The sequence below is a fragment of the Podarcis tiliguerta genome (genome assembly GCF_965153285.1).
Source record: "Podarcis tiliguerta genome assembly, chromosome: 5".
In the NCBI taxonomy this organism is placed as follows: Eukaryota; Metazoa; Chordata; class Lepidosauria; order Squamata; family Lacertidae; genus Podarcis; species Podarcis tiliguerta.
Window position 1 is genome coordinate 80,120,821 of NC_139538.1, and position 15,863 is coordinate 80,136,683.

A 15,863-nucleotide genomic window follows, 5' to 3' on the forward strand; every position below is an offset into this window, starting at 1 on the left:
TTCTTGTCTTCATCGTCCTGTATCTCCATCTCTTAGGGGACGTGGGTGGCACTGTGGTCTAAACCAGAGAGCCTAGGGCTTGCCAATCAGAAGGTTGGCGGTTCGAATCCCCACGCGGGGTGAGCTCCCATTGTTCGGTCCCTGCTCCTGCCAACCTAGCAGTTTGACAGCACGTCAAAGTGCAAGTAGATAAATAGGTACCGCTCCGGCAGGAAGGTAAATGGCATTTCCGTGCACTGCTCTGGTTTGGCCAGAAGTGGCTTAGTCATGCTTGCCACATGACCCGGAAACTCTACGCAGGCTCCCTTGGCCAGTAAAGCAAGATGAGCACCGCAACCCGAGTTGTTCGCGACTGGACCTAATGGTCAGGGGTCCCTTTACCTTTATATATCTAATTGCATGCAAACTCAGAATGATTGTAATTTAGATAGAGACAGGTATTATGCATGTCTGCTGTCCAGATACTAACTTGAGGGGCAACTCCTGTTTATGTTTCGTTGAACAGCCTTTCAGGGAGAGGACTTTTGTCTGTAAAGTGAGAAATACGGCCACACTACAACCCTATGAAAAGATGGGTAGGTACCGTATTTTTCGCTCTATAGGACACACTTTTTCCCTCCTAAAAAGCAAGGGAAAATGTGTGTGTGTCCTATGGAGCGAATGCAGGGGGGGAGGCGGGGGGGAAGCCCCCAAGAGCCACACACAAGCTCTGTGCGCTCTTGCGGGCTTTTCCCCAGGAGGGAGAAGGGACTGACTGGCTGCATCAGTCCCTTCTCCCACCTCGTAGAAAAGCCCACAGGAGCCACGCACCCTTTAAAGAGCGCACGGCTTCTGCGGGCTTTTGCGAGAGGTGAGGGAATTCCCCCACCTCCCGCAAAAGCAGGGAGAAGGTCTGGCAGAAGCGCACAGGCTGCCTGCTCCCAGAGCTGGGGGGCGGGGAATCATATTTTTTCCCCTTGATTTCCTCCTCTGAAAACTAGGTGCGCCCTATGGTCAGGTGCGCCCTATGGAGCGAAAAATACGGTATGTTGTGTCATTCATGGCCTGGATGTTGGGGGCAAGGCCCAGATGAGGTCGTGGGTATGTATCAGGTGAGGGATGGGGGTCAATAGAAATAAATATTTGCCATCCCAGCGCTGAGGTTTATTGCCAGAGCGCGACTCTACTGTTTGGGCAATAGAGTAGTGGCTGCTTAGCAACCACATTTAGCTGATACTGTATTGGAGGGTTGTTCGGCTAAATGTTGCAGGTGTCTTGTTTCTTGCTTGTTATATTTTGCTTTATATAATGTGGTTTTGAACATGGTAGAACTGGCTCCAAGCCTTTGGGACAGGCCAGCGTAATAAATAAGCGCCATATTGATAGGTTTTAAAAAGAACTTTAGAGAGGTGTTCCTTTTGAATGAGCAGCGATAATTTATACTTCAGGCACAACTGCTTGTAGATAATCATGAATGCATTAGGATGATGTTTAAAGACTGGGCCTTGCTTCAAATTAATATATGGACCCAAAGGCATTGCGTGTGTTGCCTGCCAAAAGTTCTTGTAATCTTATGGATGCACATTTTTGAATTATTTTCTCGCCTTTATAGATGATTATCATATTTAATCATGCTGGGTTTCCTGATATGAATGCCTTTGGAGGAAAGATGCATCGCACCCAAACCCCAAACCTCTTTGCATATCAGTTGCCCTGAATTTGTGGAATATGTGCTTGTTTATTTTGCATAGCAATTAAGAAAATGTCTTTATAGAGCAATAGATGCAGAAAAGGACAGTTCTCTGAAGATATCAATTCCCCCTCATGGATTGGAGGCAAACATATACAGTGAAGAGCCTTTTGGGAATTATAGGGACAGAACTACCCAAACTATAGAAATTTATTCATGTATGTTACTTGCCCAAGAATGTTACTTGCCCAAAAATGGAAAGAAGAAGAAGTCCCAGCAAAGGAAGAATGGATACAAAAACTTAATGGAATATGCAGAAATGGCGAAATAAGAAATCAATATAACAAACTTTTTATAAAAGAATGGAAACGGTTTACTGAATATTTACAAACTGTAAACAGATAAGAACATTGGCAGGATTATTGTAATAACCTGCAGCTTTATAAGAGTATATATTTAAAGTAGATGAATAAACGAGCAAATTAAGTTAATTTGGATATGCAGAAAATATTAAAAATTAAGGAACTGCAGAAGGGGGGGGGAGGAAGTCAAGTTTCAAAATGTTAAAATGATTTTAAATTTATTGAAATGTATAAAACTGAAAATCATAAATAAAATATAAAAAATATATAACACATTAAAAAATAGAAGCACTGTAACTATCCAACTTTACCCCTGAAGGCACACTCTTCCATTGTCTCCCGAGACGGATGAGAACAGCAATGATATGGGGGAGTGGGGTTTTTAAGTAAAAATGTTACTTCAACATATATATACATAATATTTTAGAAAGGAATTCCACTTATTGCTTTAGCTTATGTAATTTATTCATAAATGCTCAGTGTGTCCAATGTGTTTCACTTTCTCTTGTCGGGATGGGGGGTGTGTGATGAGGAGTTATTTCCTTGACAATGGCTTGAAAGCAACAGGAAACATCTCCTGACTTTTTCCCTTGATGAAGTATTTCCTTGAAATGGGATCTCTCTGGTCACTATTAAAAAGTAGTTGTCAACAGTGCCCCACCACAACCACTCTGTGTACTGAATTTTTACACATCACTTGGGAAGACAGGCGAACTAATACCAGTGTACTGGAAAAAGCAAAGATCACCAGTGTTGAAGCAATGATTCTTCAACATCAACTTTGTTGGACTGCTCATGTATGGATGCCTGATGATCGTCTTCCAAAGCAACTACTCTATCCCGAACTTAAAAATGGAAAGCATAATGCTGGTGGTTAACAAAAGAGGTTTAAAGACTGTCTCAAGGCAAATCTAAAAAAATGTAATATAAACACTGACAACTGGGAAAAAACTGGCCTGTGAGTGCTCCAGTTGGAGAACAGCCTTTACCAAAGGTGTCATGGGCTTTGAAGACACTTGAACTCAAGATGTAAAGGAGAAACATGCTAAGAGGAAGGCACACTTGGCAAAACCACACCGTGGTCAACTCCTGCCCGGAAACCAATGTCCCCACTGTGGAAGGACGTGTGGATCCAGAATTGGCCTCCACAGTCACTTACGGACTCACTGTTAAAACCGTGTTTATGGAAGACAATCTTACTCGGCTATGAGTGATCGCCGAAAAAGAAGGTCCATATTCTTGGTGACCATTGGTGACCCACCATGGGACGGTGACTGGTTCTGCACAATACTTCATAGCAGGTGAGGGATGGAGAACTTGGCCACCAGGCTATATTTCCATGGCAACTGTAAATGTGTTCTAAATCTCATGCCATGGCCCCTTTCTTACTGAGGGGGCAAGCCTATGTATAGGGTTGGACTGTACCACTTCAGACCATGGAGGAGGGGTGTCACAGGATTGAATACTTACTACTTGTACAAAAATATTTCTTCCACATGCAAAGCTAGGCGTCAAGTTGTAGCCTAGTGTCCTCCCTGACATCAGGGGATGGGTGGACGCGATCTGGTTCACCCAAAAATTAATTGGGCTTTTTGAGTGTTCAAGTAAAACTTTTAAAAACAAAACAAAACAAAAACAACTCTGGAATGATTTGACATGAACACCCAAAAAGCTTTCTCATCTCCACCATCTCGTTCTGTAAATCATCATAAATCTGTCTGTCTGTCTCTTTAAAAATTGTATACCACCCTTCATCCGAAAATCTCAGGATGGTTCACAGCATAAAAATACAAGCTAAAAACAAACACAAAATACAGAATGAAAACAAGAAGAAAAACAAAACAAAACAATAATGTCCCCCAAGTCCTAAACCAGTAATAACTACCATCCCACTCTGCAATTGCAATGATTACCCAATTGGTAAACATATATTGAAATGAAAAAGTGGGTGAGAAGAAGAGATTCCACCTTTAAAAATCGTTTATCCAACTTCTCTATGGGAATGCAAAATGGCAACGATTCAGGTATGCTAAGTGATCACCTACCACATACTTAGGGTTTTAAAAAATTGTATTAATCCCAACTGCTCTCCATTTACAGTGGTACCTCGGGTTACATACGCTTCAGGTTACAGACTCCGCTAACCCAGAAATAGATGAGAACAGAAATCTATGTTTTCTGGCACAGCAGCAGCAGGAGGCCCCATTAGCTAAAGTGGTGCTTCAGGTTAAGAACAGTTTCAGGTTAAGTACGGACCTCCAGAACGAATTAAGTACTTAACCCGAGGTATGACTGTAGTACCTCTAGCATCTCTGCAGTCCTTTGCAAACAGTAAAAAAAGAACAAGTGCTGGTGTAGCATTGTAGCTAAGAGAATAATCTGTGGTCCAGGTCAATGGTTGAAATCTTACAGCCATAAACTTATTAGGTGGTCTTAAGGAAGGCATATACTGTATATATTCTGTCTCAGCTGCCCATCCAAAATGTGGGGATAATAATACTGGCTTATTTCCAATGGTTACTGTGTTACAAGACAATTGTGATGATAATGCTTTGTGTGCTATATAAATGTATTTCTACAAGTTGCCACCAAAACATCACTTAAAGCAAAATTCAAAGGGTTCTCTTCTAAAGAAACAACTTGGGCAGGAAAGTTGCAGTGAGACCAGATTTCTTTTTATGTTTGTTCATCAGCACATCACAAATAATAGGAGAGGTCCTTGGGACACTGCTGGGGGACCAGCTTGAGCTGCCAATTGCCTATAATGTCCTATATTCTCAATGTTACAGATGAAGGCTGGAAAACCCATCACGGCGATACAGTTTTTTGCAGCCTCCTCCTGGTTAGAACAGCTATTAGATTGGAGTGGAAAATGGGAAGTGGGACAGAAGCTGGCAGGCGATCTAAGGCGGAGGTTGGCAGGTCTCTGGCTTCTTGGAGTTTTTGCAAAAACCAAAACTGGATCCAAGATCAGGGATAGCCAACATGTTGTCATAGAACTGTAGAGTTGGAAGGGGCCCTGATGATCATCTCGTCCAATCCCCTGCAATGCCTGAAGGTTTGGACTAGAGCTGCCATCAGTCACAACTAGCAAGACCAATTGTCATGGATGATGGGAGTTGTAGTCAACAATATTTGGATGGCACTATGTTGACTATCCCTGCTTAGGATCTACCATCCAGACCAAGGCAACTACAATGAAAGAACAGGCTATCTCTGAGCACATACGGAGTCCAGGAACATGTTGTCAGTACCAGATCTTAACTGAGCTCAGAGTCCTTTCCATGCAAAAGTCTACTCCCAATTAGCTTTCTTCATTTCACCAGCCTAATTTAGGCCCCATCTGCACTATGAATTTAAAGCAGTACCATATCACTATAAATAGCGCTTCCCTCCAAAGAATCCTGAGAACTAGCTGTTAAGAGTGTTGAGAGTTGTTAGGTGACCCTTATTCCACTCTTAACAAACTACAGTTCCCATGATTCTTTGGGAGGAGCCATGCCTATTTAAAGTGGTATGATATTGCTTTAAATACATAGGGCAGATGGGGACTTAGGTGTGAACAGTGGTTTTTCGATTGCAATTGTTAAGCAGTTAGAATCAGAAACGCTTGCCAATCTACGGCAAATCGCCTAGAAATCTACCAATAAATCCTGGTCTACCTTCTGTCCACCCCAGTGTAGGTGATGAGAAGAACAAAGAGGGGACAGGAAATACTGTGGGCAGAGTGACTTGAGGGAGTTTGGTGTGCACATGTACCATACAGAGTCATTCTCTGCTGCTATCTGTGCATCTGTTGTGATTTTTAAAAGCACAAACTTGAGACTCCTTCATTTCGACAAAGTTATTTTCCACAAGATGAGCTTAAAAAGGGAACTGCTTCCAGTCATACTTCAGTCAATCTGTCAGCTCATGCAAGTTGGAACAGGATGAGACTGTGTAATATGTGGCAGAAGAAGTCATTCAAATGTCACTTGTGGGAATGCAGATGTAATTCGGTGGTCAGGCATGTGTATGACTACTTGAGACCTCTGGTCCCATGCTCAGCCTTTCCATGCCTGGAACGAAGAGATTTAGAGCCCTGTGGTAGGGATGCGGTTGGCGCTGTGAGTTAAACCACAGAGCCTGGGACTTGCTGATTAGAAGGTTGGCGGTTCGAATACCCGTGACGGGGTGAGCTCCCGGTGCTCGGTCCCTTCTCCTGTCAACCTAGCAGTTCGAAAGCACGTCAAAGTGCAAGTAGAGAAATAGGTACCGCTCCAGCGGGAAGGTAAACAGCCTTTCCGTGCGCTGCTCTGGTTCGCCAGAAGAGGATTAGTCATGCTGGCCACATGACCCGGAAGCTGTACGCCGGCTCCCTTGGCCAGTAAAGTGAGATGAACGCCACAACCCAAGAGTCGGCCACGACTGGACCTAATGGTCAGGGGTCCCTTTACCTTTATAAGGTATCTACCCTGGTTGCCCTGGGCTTCCCACAGTGACACAGAAGTGATGATAATAATAATAATAATTTATTTATACCCCGCCCTCTAGGAGCAGTTCATGGGAAAGTTTGCAACCCAGAGACTCTCCCCTTGCTTTTTAAATCTCTTGAATCAGAAATGCTAGTTTTTCCTATCCATTTCCATCCTTCCATCTCAGTCTCCATACAGGTGTTGTACACCTGAAACCCACTTAATTTTAACAGGAGGGGGCACAGATGATAGGCTGAAGGGCAAATGTGGATAAAGGCCTGGTTTGACTCCAAATTGAGCAGATGATGATGATGATGATGATGAAGAATATTAGCCCACCCTTCACTCTAAGGTCCCAGGACAGGTCACAACATTAGAACACTATTAAAAACACTTTAAAGCAATTTACAATCACAAAAATAAGGTGAGTCCTAAAAATATATAGCTCAAGTGTCAAAAGCCAGGCTAAAAAGGGGCATCTTCAGCATTTGCCAGAAGATATATTATGAAGGTACCAACTCAGAAGGAAAGGAGTTCCACAATTTAGGAATGCCACAGAGATTGTGCTTTCCTGGACCAAACCCATCCCCTGAGCCTCTGAGGACAGAAGAACCAACAAGAGGATGCTTCTATCAATCTTAGCACCTGAGAGGGTCCATAGGGAAGGAAGCAGTTTTTCAGATATTTGGGGTCTAAGTCATTTACAGCTTTAAATACTAGCATGAGCACCTTGAATTGGGCCCTGAAATAAAATGGCAACCAGTGCAGCTGTTTTAAAACAGATCTAAATGGAACCTCAACCAGAAACCTGGCTTCTGCATGTTGGTCCAATTGAAGCTTAAGAGTCCTCTTCAAGGGTGCAAGTAGAGTGCATTGCAATAACCCAGCCTGGAAGTTACCGAAGCATGGTGTACAGTGGCAAAGTCATCTCCATCTATTCCCAAAGGAGCTGAAGCTGGCAAACCAGCCAGAGCTGAAAAAAGGTGATGCCTGCTATCTTACTATAGAATAAACATGCAAGTGTGTCATCATGTTGCAGCTTGCTTGGCTGCTGACAGGTGAAGCACAAAGAACAAAGCTGCGCTACAAGGTAGTTGATATGGGTAAGTTGAGAAAGGGTGTTGGGTGCAAGACTGTCCCCATGGGGAGACAGCAAAGGAGCACCAAAGCAGCCTTTGTTAAATGATAACTTCCATCCCAAGAGCTTTTTTCTTTCTTTCTTGGCAGCTCTGCCTGTACCTATTTAAAAGGTGCAGTTGGAGGACGGTAATTAAGAGTGGGAAGGGCTTCTACCACCCCACCCCCGCCCTTTCCCTTGCAACTCTTGAACAGAGCCAGGGAGCGGCTTGGAGAAAGAGGGAGCTCCTCCTCCCGTTTGCCTCGCCTTACACATTTGCCAAAGCAAAGGCTCTTTTGATTGACGGCCAGGGCGAGCTATGGCGGAGGAAGCTGCGGCGGGGAGCAGGGAAGGCGAAACTTAGCCGAGCAAAGGCGCAGCAGCAGCAACAGAAAGGATCCAAAGCATGGAGCAAACAACGGCAGCGGCAACACGAGTGGCCATCGCCCTCATCCCTTCCTCCTCCTCTTCCTCCTCCTGCTAGGTGCTTGTTGCCTCCCGCTTTTGCACCCCTTTTCCCTCCTCACTTTTTCTCCCTTCCTTCCTTTCCCCCCGCTTCTCCATTGCTGGGGGCGGGGCGGGCGCCCGCTTTCTTCTCTCCCGGAGCCGAGAGGAAGGCGGCCGCAGGCAACGCAGGGAAATGCATTTCCTGCACCCAGGAAAAACTGCAGGAGCGGCAGAAGCCCGGTGCAGCAAATATGGCTGCGTGCGGCTGCCGGGGCTCCTGAGCGGAGGCCCTGGGAGGAATTGAAGCCTCGCCCCCCCCTCGCTTTTCCACCGCCACCCCCCTCCTCTTTTGTATAAACGGGGCCTCTGCCCTGCAAGAAAACACCCCAACAACTCTGGGTGGGAGAGAAGTTGGTTCGAGCTTTCATTTTTTTTAGGGCCGAGATGAAGCGGGGAGCCCTTTGCCCAAAGCGGAGCCAATTCGGAGCTTGCAGCTGAACTCTCCAAGCTTTGGCAGGGAAGACAACAGAAGAGGGGGAGGGGAAATAAAAGGAGAGGGCCCCCCCCTTTTCTCTCGTAGGGGGGAGTTGGTGGGTGGCAGGAGGTGCCGAACTGTTAGGGAACGCAGGAACCACGCCAGCCTCCGCCGTCTTCAGCGCGTGATGACCCGGTTCAGGAAAGGTAATTTTTAAGAGCTACCTGTTTGATTTGGAGTTTGGGGATTCAGAGGGAAGCGAGGGGTGGGTGGGCTTGATCGAGGAGGCAGCGAAAGAGCAACAGTTGTTTTCCCTTCTCTATAACTTTGCCCTGAGTGTGTGCAAAAATAAGTCTTTTTCCCCCCTCACTCTTTTCCCCCTTTTCTCTGGAAATCTTCTCCCCAGGAGTGGCGACTTTGAAGGGGGGTTGGAGGCGGAATGTAGCCGCTCTTTTGCGCTTGCTTTTGCGGTGGGAAAAGGAAGAGGGGTCGTTGGATCTTTGTCTGGAGGGAGGGAGGAGAGCAGGGGAAGAAATAGAAAAGTTGTCCAGCTCCCTTTGATTGCAGGGGGTGGGCGGGGCCTGTTGTGCGGGGAGGGAGGAAGGAAGGAAGGAAGACAGGGAAAGGAAAGGCAAAGGCGCAACGCACCATAGCCAAGCATCTTCTCTTTGCCACTGTGCCTCCGGCGCGCACCGGGCGCGCGGCTCTTCCTCCCGGGAGGCGAGGAGTTTGGCGAGTTACTTTCGGCGGGGCTGCAGCGCCTGCCTCCCGGCTGCCATGGAGCCGAAGCACAAGGAGCTGCTGGCCCAGTGTCACCAGAGTCTGGCCCAGGCCATGACGGAGGTGGACAAGGTGATCGAGCTGCTGGATGCAGCGGGGACCTTGAGCCCCATCGACTTGCGAGAGCTGCAGGAAGCCGGGATGGTAACGGGAGGAGGAAGCGATGATGGAGGCAAAGAGGGAACCTCGGCCAGCGCCTGCAAGGCCGACGTGCTCATCAAGCTGCTCCTGGCCAAGGACCGCGATCACTTCCAGGACCTGCGCGTGGCCTTGGAGAAGACGCAGCCTCACCTGCTTTCCATCCTGTACCTGAATAACGGCGTGGCGGGCGCGCAGCCTGGCGAGGCAGCTGGTGAGTGGGGCTTTGCATCACTCGTGGGGGGCAGCATGGTGGTGGTGGTGGTGGTGGAAGCCTGGGATACAGGGACCAAGGGAGTGCTTTGCCTGCTTGCATTGATTCAGGGAGCCAGGAGGAAATGCATGGTAGCACATTTCAGGCTGTAAAGTATTGGTGGCGGCAGTAGAAGTAAGTAGCATTACTGGCAGATTGCCCCTCTCCAGGCAGTGTTACACATACGAAGTTAAAGCAATAGCGCCAATTGCAAATAATGCAAACCAGAGGAGAAAAATGCACCCAAGAGCAATAGAGGAAAACACAACAGATGCAAAAAGCTCCGTTTAAAATCTGTTGTTGTTATTAATAGAGGGCGTCAAACTTCTGTGCAGTGGAAAAGGATGTCACATATTAGCACTGTTGGATGTGACTGATGAGAGTTGTGGTTCAAAACATCTAGAGAGCACAAGGCTGGAGAAGGCTAGGAGGGGTAGACACATGTCGCCTAAATGGTTTTTGACTCTACTGCTATTTGGTGTGCGTGTGTGAAACGTAGGCATGCAGTTTTCAATATGATTGTATCAAGTTTTTAAATATATATTGATGACCATGTAGGCCAATAGATTTATAACAGTTAGGTGCTGCTAGTGCTTCCTGAAGAAGCCCAGTGCAGTGTTGAGGCAGGAAAAAAATAAATAGGGAGCTTGAGGGGAGGAAAGGCTACTGGTCTCTCATCTATTGGGCTTTGCAGAAGATGCCAGCAGCAACAAGGCACTTCTTCTGCCTTCCACAGAAACTCAGCACAGGGGCAAATTTTGTTCCCTTCCCTGAGTGCTTTGCACCAGCCACAGAACTTGGCCAAAGGGTTTTGTGGAGATGGCAAACAGCAAAGCCAAAATATGTGGACCCCTTCCACTAAAACCACACATGTCTCTGTGTCCAGATCCAAAGGATCCCTACAGTGATGGCGGGCAGAAGATTGACTGAAATCTGATGGTAGTTTTATCTATACTCTGATTTAGGGGTTGTTCTTAATCTGCTTTTTTCCTCCTCACTATTATGTTCACGAGCCTTGCTTCTTTTCTGCAACAAGGTGCCTCTACTTGTTGAGCAAGTACAAATGTTGAAGCAGATATTGCTTCCTGATATTACATTTTTGGAGAAGCTGCATATTTGTTTAATTAATGCCTTTAACCATTATTGTGCCTGGAAGGCAGTGAATGTATTGGTAAGTGGAAAACTGAAATTTTACCCCCCGTCAGCAGTGCTGTTACATCCAATGTGGATGAGCCACTAAAATCTTCAGGGCCAATTGCAGTGTTGAAATTATTTCTGTTGGTGGATGACTGAACTGAAGTGGTCTGGTGGAATACGACAGGACTTGACTTCATCCATGGGTAGAAAGGCAACAGAGCCTTCCTGCTTTGACTATTCTTGCTTGGGAAGTGAGAGGAGCTAAGAGAAGTTTGGTTTTAATTATGAGTTTGAAAGTTGTCCACATTTTCTCTATGCAGGAACCTTCCACAAGACACCTTTGCCAAGACGCTAATCTGCAGATTGTCTCAGACAAAGGCATAGTTTATTTAGTGGGCTACTGTAGAGGCAGTGGTCTGATGCAGATTGGGGGTGTAGGATTCTCTCACTTCAGACTCCCCGCCCCCCGCCATACCCATTTCCAGTATCGGAGATTGATTGAGGGGCGAGAACAGTGTTTGAAATTCACCAGGTGCATTGGCTATCAGCCACTTGCAACCAAGTGAAGATACTTGCATGCTGGGATGGCTGTCTGAGGTCTCCACCATCTGGAGGTGCATGCCTGGGGATCCTTGGATCTTGCTTGTTTTCACACACTAGCACCACATACTGTAGAATTCTATCAGTGATATTTTATCTGTGACTTCCCTTCTCTTTCCATGGTTCAATTTGCATATCATAAATCCATTCATATTTTACATAAACTAAACCATTCAGTTTTCCATTAATACATCCCTCACAACTTGTTTACACTGTTGAATTTTATTAATGCTGCCAATGTTTTCAAATGTACACAATTTCCCTCATATATTCAATAAGCATTTTCCAATCTTCTTTGAATGTATGCTCTTCTTTTTCTCTTATTCTATATGTTAGGTCCACAAGCTGCACATATTCCATTTTAAGGCTAACAAAACACAGACGTAGTGGCATACATAAATAGTCTTTTTTTGACACCTGGAAATTTCCATCTGAATTATCCCCAGCAAAAAGGACTCTGGTTTTTTGGGGGGGGGAAAGTACTTTTAAACATTTCAATTCATTATGAATTATTTCCCAATACTTTGTTACCCTTTTGTAGGTCTACCACATGGTGGTGGAAAAAGACGACTTTTGAGCCGTCTGGCCCCCCAATGGCAAATGGACATTCTGCTTTGACAACTGCAACCCTGGTTTAATGAACCATTTGGTGCCTAGCTTATATATCTGAGTTTCTAACACTGGGAAGTGCTTGAAGGCACAGACTGTCACCTGCTCGAAAAATCAGCCTGTATAACAGAGCAGACTTGTGTCTGCCACTATTATATCTGATTTGACCCTCAAAGCAACTTGCATCCAGTTCCTTAGGCTAAACTCCATTTGCAAGGGGTAGTGAACTGAGCTCCAAAGAAAGTCCCAGATCGTGTGCTAACATTTGAGTTTCCATGAGAAACAGCCAATATGGGAAGAGTTGTGGAACAATACAACAACCATGTGAGGCAGGGTAGGTTGAGACTTGCCTAAGACTCTCTTGATTCATCTTGGGGGCAGTGAATATAGGGAGGAATCTTGAAGCCCTGTTGAGGGTGTTTGGAGCAAAGTTTCCGGACCACTTCTGACATTTTGAGGAACTTTGCTTTATTATCTGTAATATTTGACCTAGACTTGTTTGGCTAACATTCTTTATTATAGAAATGTCTTACGTAACTTACCATGTTAGATCTGGCATCCCTGCATCAGACCTAGCAAAAAATGGCAAACATGGCCATTAACCCTCTCTCAAACAAGTTGGCGAGTGTCTGAGGTAAACTGGAGCCCGTTCCCTTCTGTGGTATCTGTCGTGCAAATACCTCAGAGGCATATTCACCCTCTAGTGGAGACACTATTTCACACAAATGACACCTCCTTGTGAATGTGGTGGCCTCAAAATAAATATTCCTGAGGTGCTTTTAGCGATGTCTTGAGTAGGATGTAGACGGCAGTTGAGACACTATGGGGCAGCTAAGTGGTAACATCTCTCTCAAGTTAATTTCCAGTTCCAGCAATCCTTGAGGACGCTGCTGGGTTTCTTTCTCCAAAGGATTTTAAATTGTGCATTTGGGATTATAGAGCCTGTATATCTTTGCCGTTTTCATCTGCCTGGGTCAAAATGAGGCTTGGGAATAATAATAATAATAATAATAATAATAATAATAAATTTATACCCCACCCATCTTGTTTTGTTGGAAACCACTCTGGGTGGCTTCCAACAAAACATTAAAAATACAATAAAACATCAGGCATTAAAAACTTCCCTAAATATTGTGGACTTTGCTGCCACAGACTAATATGGCTACCTCACTGACAGTTTTCGTACTGAACTGTCATCTTTGTTAGTGCTGACAGAGCCGGGTGTTAGATTTGGGGAGGCTCCTTCATTCTGAGGCGGGGGTTTTTCGGGTAAACATTTCATATGCTTTTAACTGATGCAACTTTCTTCTAAATAACTGTGGGAGTTGTTTTCCTATGGCGGTGCTGAGGGAAATCTGTTCTGAGGGGGAACATTTAGGCACCTTTACAGATCCCCATGGTTTCTTGGGGTTCCTTGCAAGTGTCGTCTTGTCTTTAATTTGGAGTTCAGGCCTACCTGAGTCCCTCACCCTGAGGACAAACCTTCGCTTTGTGACCAGTACTCTGTGACTGGGTCACTGCAACTCCTGAAGAGGTGACTTGTCTTTTTCTGTATGTTAGATATAAATGATTTGAGGAGATATGGAGGGTGTTTGTAGAATTTGTACTGTTAAAACGGAAAGGGGTCAAACCACCGCAAGAGGTGTTGAAATTTTGGGAGGTTGGATAGTTACAATGGAATGGTCTCAGTGCTGGGGTGCACATTTTTATTCTTATTTATTTATGATTATTACTTTGTCAAAATACAATTAAAAATTTAAAAAATAACTTTTATAAAAAAGATATAAAAGCCAAGGAAAGCATTTCTGCATATCTATAGGATAAAGAAAATGCATATATTCTGACTGTGTCATGTTTGTTTCCATTTGGCTTAGCCTAAGGCCCTTTCCCTCAGCCAGCCGTCTCCTTATTTAGAGTATAGTTAATGAAGGAATTTAGGGCAAACACAATTAAATTACAGGCTTGTTTGGCGACAGCCAATCATCTCTTTGAATGCTCTTGCTGGAGTTTAAAGTGATAAACAGTTTACTGTGCTTTGAATATGTGGACAGGAACCAAAATGTTAAGGCTTCTGCTCTCCTTTGTGAGTATTCTGTGTTTGTAACGTTTAATGCCGTGCGGTCAGAGAAGGGTTGCTATTTGCTGTATCATTGTCAAGATAGCTGCATAAAATCATCATGGTTATTTGGATAGTATTATGGCGTACATAGAAGAAAACGTGCATGTGTGTGTAGTTGGCACAAAATCTAGGATTTGATTTTAAAGAGAAATGTCATGGGCAGTCTTCTTTGTGTGTCTGATTTCATTTGGGGTTTTGTTCGAAGTGAGAATAGGGGTGCTTTTTGAGAGGGGGGGGGGTTGGACCCTTAGCTAGCCTGGAAGCCACTTGCAGTCCTCCAGAGCTGGCCGTACAGTAGGAGGAGACTTGAGAAGTTTGGCAGGACATGGACTGTTTTTCTATCACAAGTAATACTTTTATTATATATGTTGCATTTATTATTTGTGTAGCTCCGCTAGGGCATGTGGTAGGGGGCAGTCAGCTAGTGACACATGGCCATAGCTGCCTGGGTAGCTCAGCTGATTAGAGCATGGTGCTGATAGCACCAAGTTTGCAGGTTCACTCCCCATACGGGACAACTGCATATTCCTACATTGCAGCGGGTTGGGCCCTCCCAACTCTACAATTCTGTGATCTTGAGGTTGCCCAGGGTCAGTCCTGCAGAAATCCAGCAAGGGTGAATGTCCCCTGGCTATCAAGGGGAATGGCAGCATAATCTTCTTCTTTCTGAGTTCAGCTATCGCTGAAGTCAGTGAGCCTGCATTCGCCCCATAAGACGCACACACATTTCCCCTTCATTTTTGGAGGGGGAAAAGTGCATCTTATAGGGCGAAAAATACGGTACTTACCTTTTCCAAATTCCATTGTAATTGAGCAAAGACCCAATCTCACACCTGAGCTCCCTCTGCACCTGTCGCAGGCAACCACAAATAGTGGCTACCTAGTAAGCCAAGCTAACATTTGGGGATGCCAAATATTTTTGGCTGTGCTGCCATTCAAATCCCAGTTACTTTGCACCTTTGAGTCAAATACAGAATTGCAACGAAGGAGCTGGAAGCCAGTTTTAGCTACCTAAAAAAGTCAGGTCCCTGCTCCAAGGAGAAGGTGAGGTGTAAAGGCGAGGATAAGCAAATGCAGTTTTGTTGCTCAGCAACTGTTATGACTTAAATAAGAGTTGCCAGGCAACTAGGCGCTCCTGATAAGTCTTGAGTTATGGATGACTCATCTCAGTTGTCACAATTTTTTTTTATGTCTTCATTGGTAAAACATACCTCTAGTTACGAACTTAATTCGTTCCAGAGGTCCGTTCTTAACCTGAAACTATTCTTAACTAGAGGCGTGCTTTCGCTAATGGGGCCTCTTGCTGCCGCTGAGCTGCCAGCACATGATTTCTGTTCTCATCCTGGGGTGAAGTTCTCAACTCAAGGTAACTCTTCCAGGAATTTGTAACCTGAGGCGTTTGTAACTCGAGGTACCACTGTACTTCTGAATAATGTACATTAGGCTGCAAGTCCTATTTTGCTCAATGAACCTCTCTAGTAGCAGACATAGGATTGCAGCTTTACTTAATTGCTTTGGCAGAGTTAAAAATAATAGTGAAGTTAGTAAATTGAGGGCATTGTGTCTGACAGCCTTGTAGGTTGGCTGGGAATACCAAACGGAAATGTGTATTGGATGACAAAGCAAAACTTTTGCTCAAAACACACACACTCTGTCTTGATGATGTGGGTTTTTTTCTGAGTCATAGCTCTGATGCATTGCAG

At 44.9% G+C, this 15,863-nt stretch overlaps 1 protein-coding gene across 25 annotated transcripts in view; it reads left to right on the forward strand.

The window, feature by feature from the left end:
• Nucleotides 1–7,807: 7,807 nt before the first annotated feature.
• DLG5 (discs large MAGUK scaffold protein 5) overlaps nt 7,808–15,863 on the forward strand; it is a 112,517-nt gene continuing 104,461 nt past the window's right edge. For 6 of the 25 annotated variants that reach the window (XM_083440232.1, XM_083440212.1, XM_083440234.1 and 3 more), the window contains exon 1: nt 7,808–9,656. In XM_083440232.1, the coding sequence (XP_083296358.1) occupies nt 9,302–9,656 (355 nt within the window). In that variant the 5' untranslated portion in view covers nt 7,808–9,301. Of the gene's footprint in view, nt 9,657–12,299; nt 12,376–12,695; nt 13,576–15,333; nt 15,527–15,863 lie in introns of those variants that run through there. The other 19 variants (XM_083440235.1, XM_083440237.1, XM_083440233.1 and 16 more) reach the window with 14 other exon arrangements.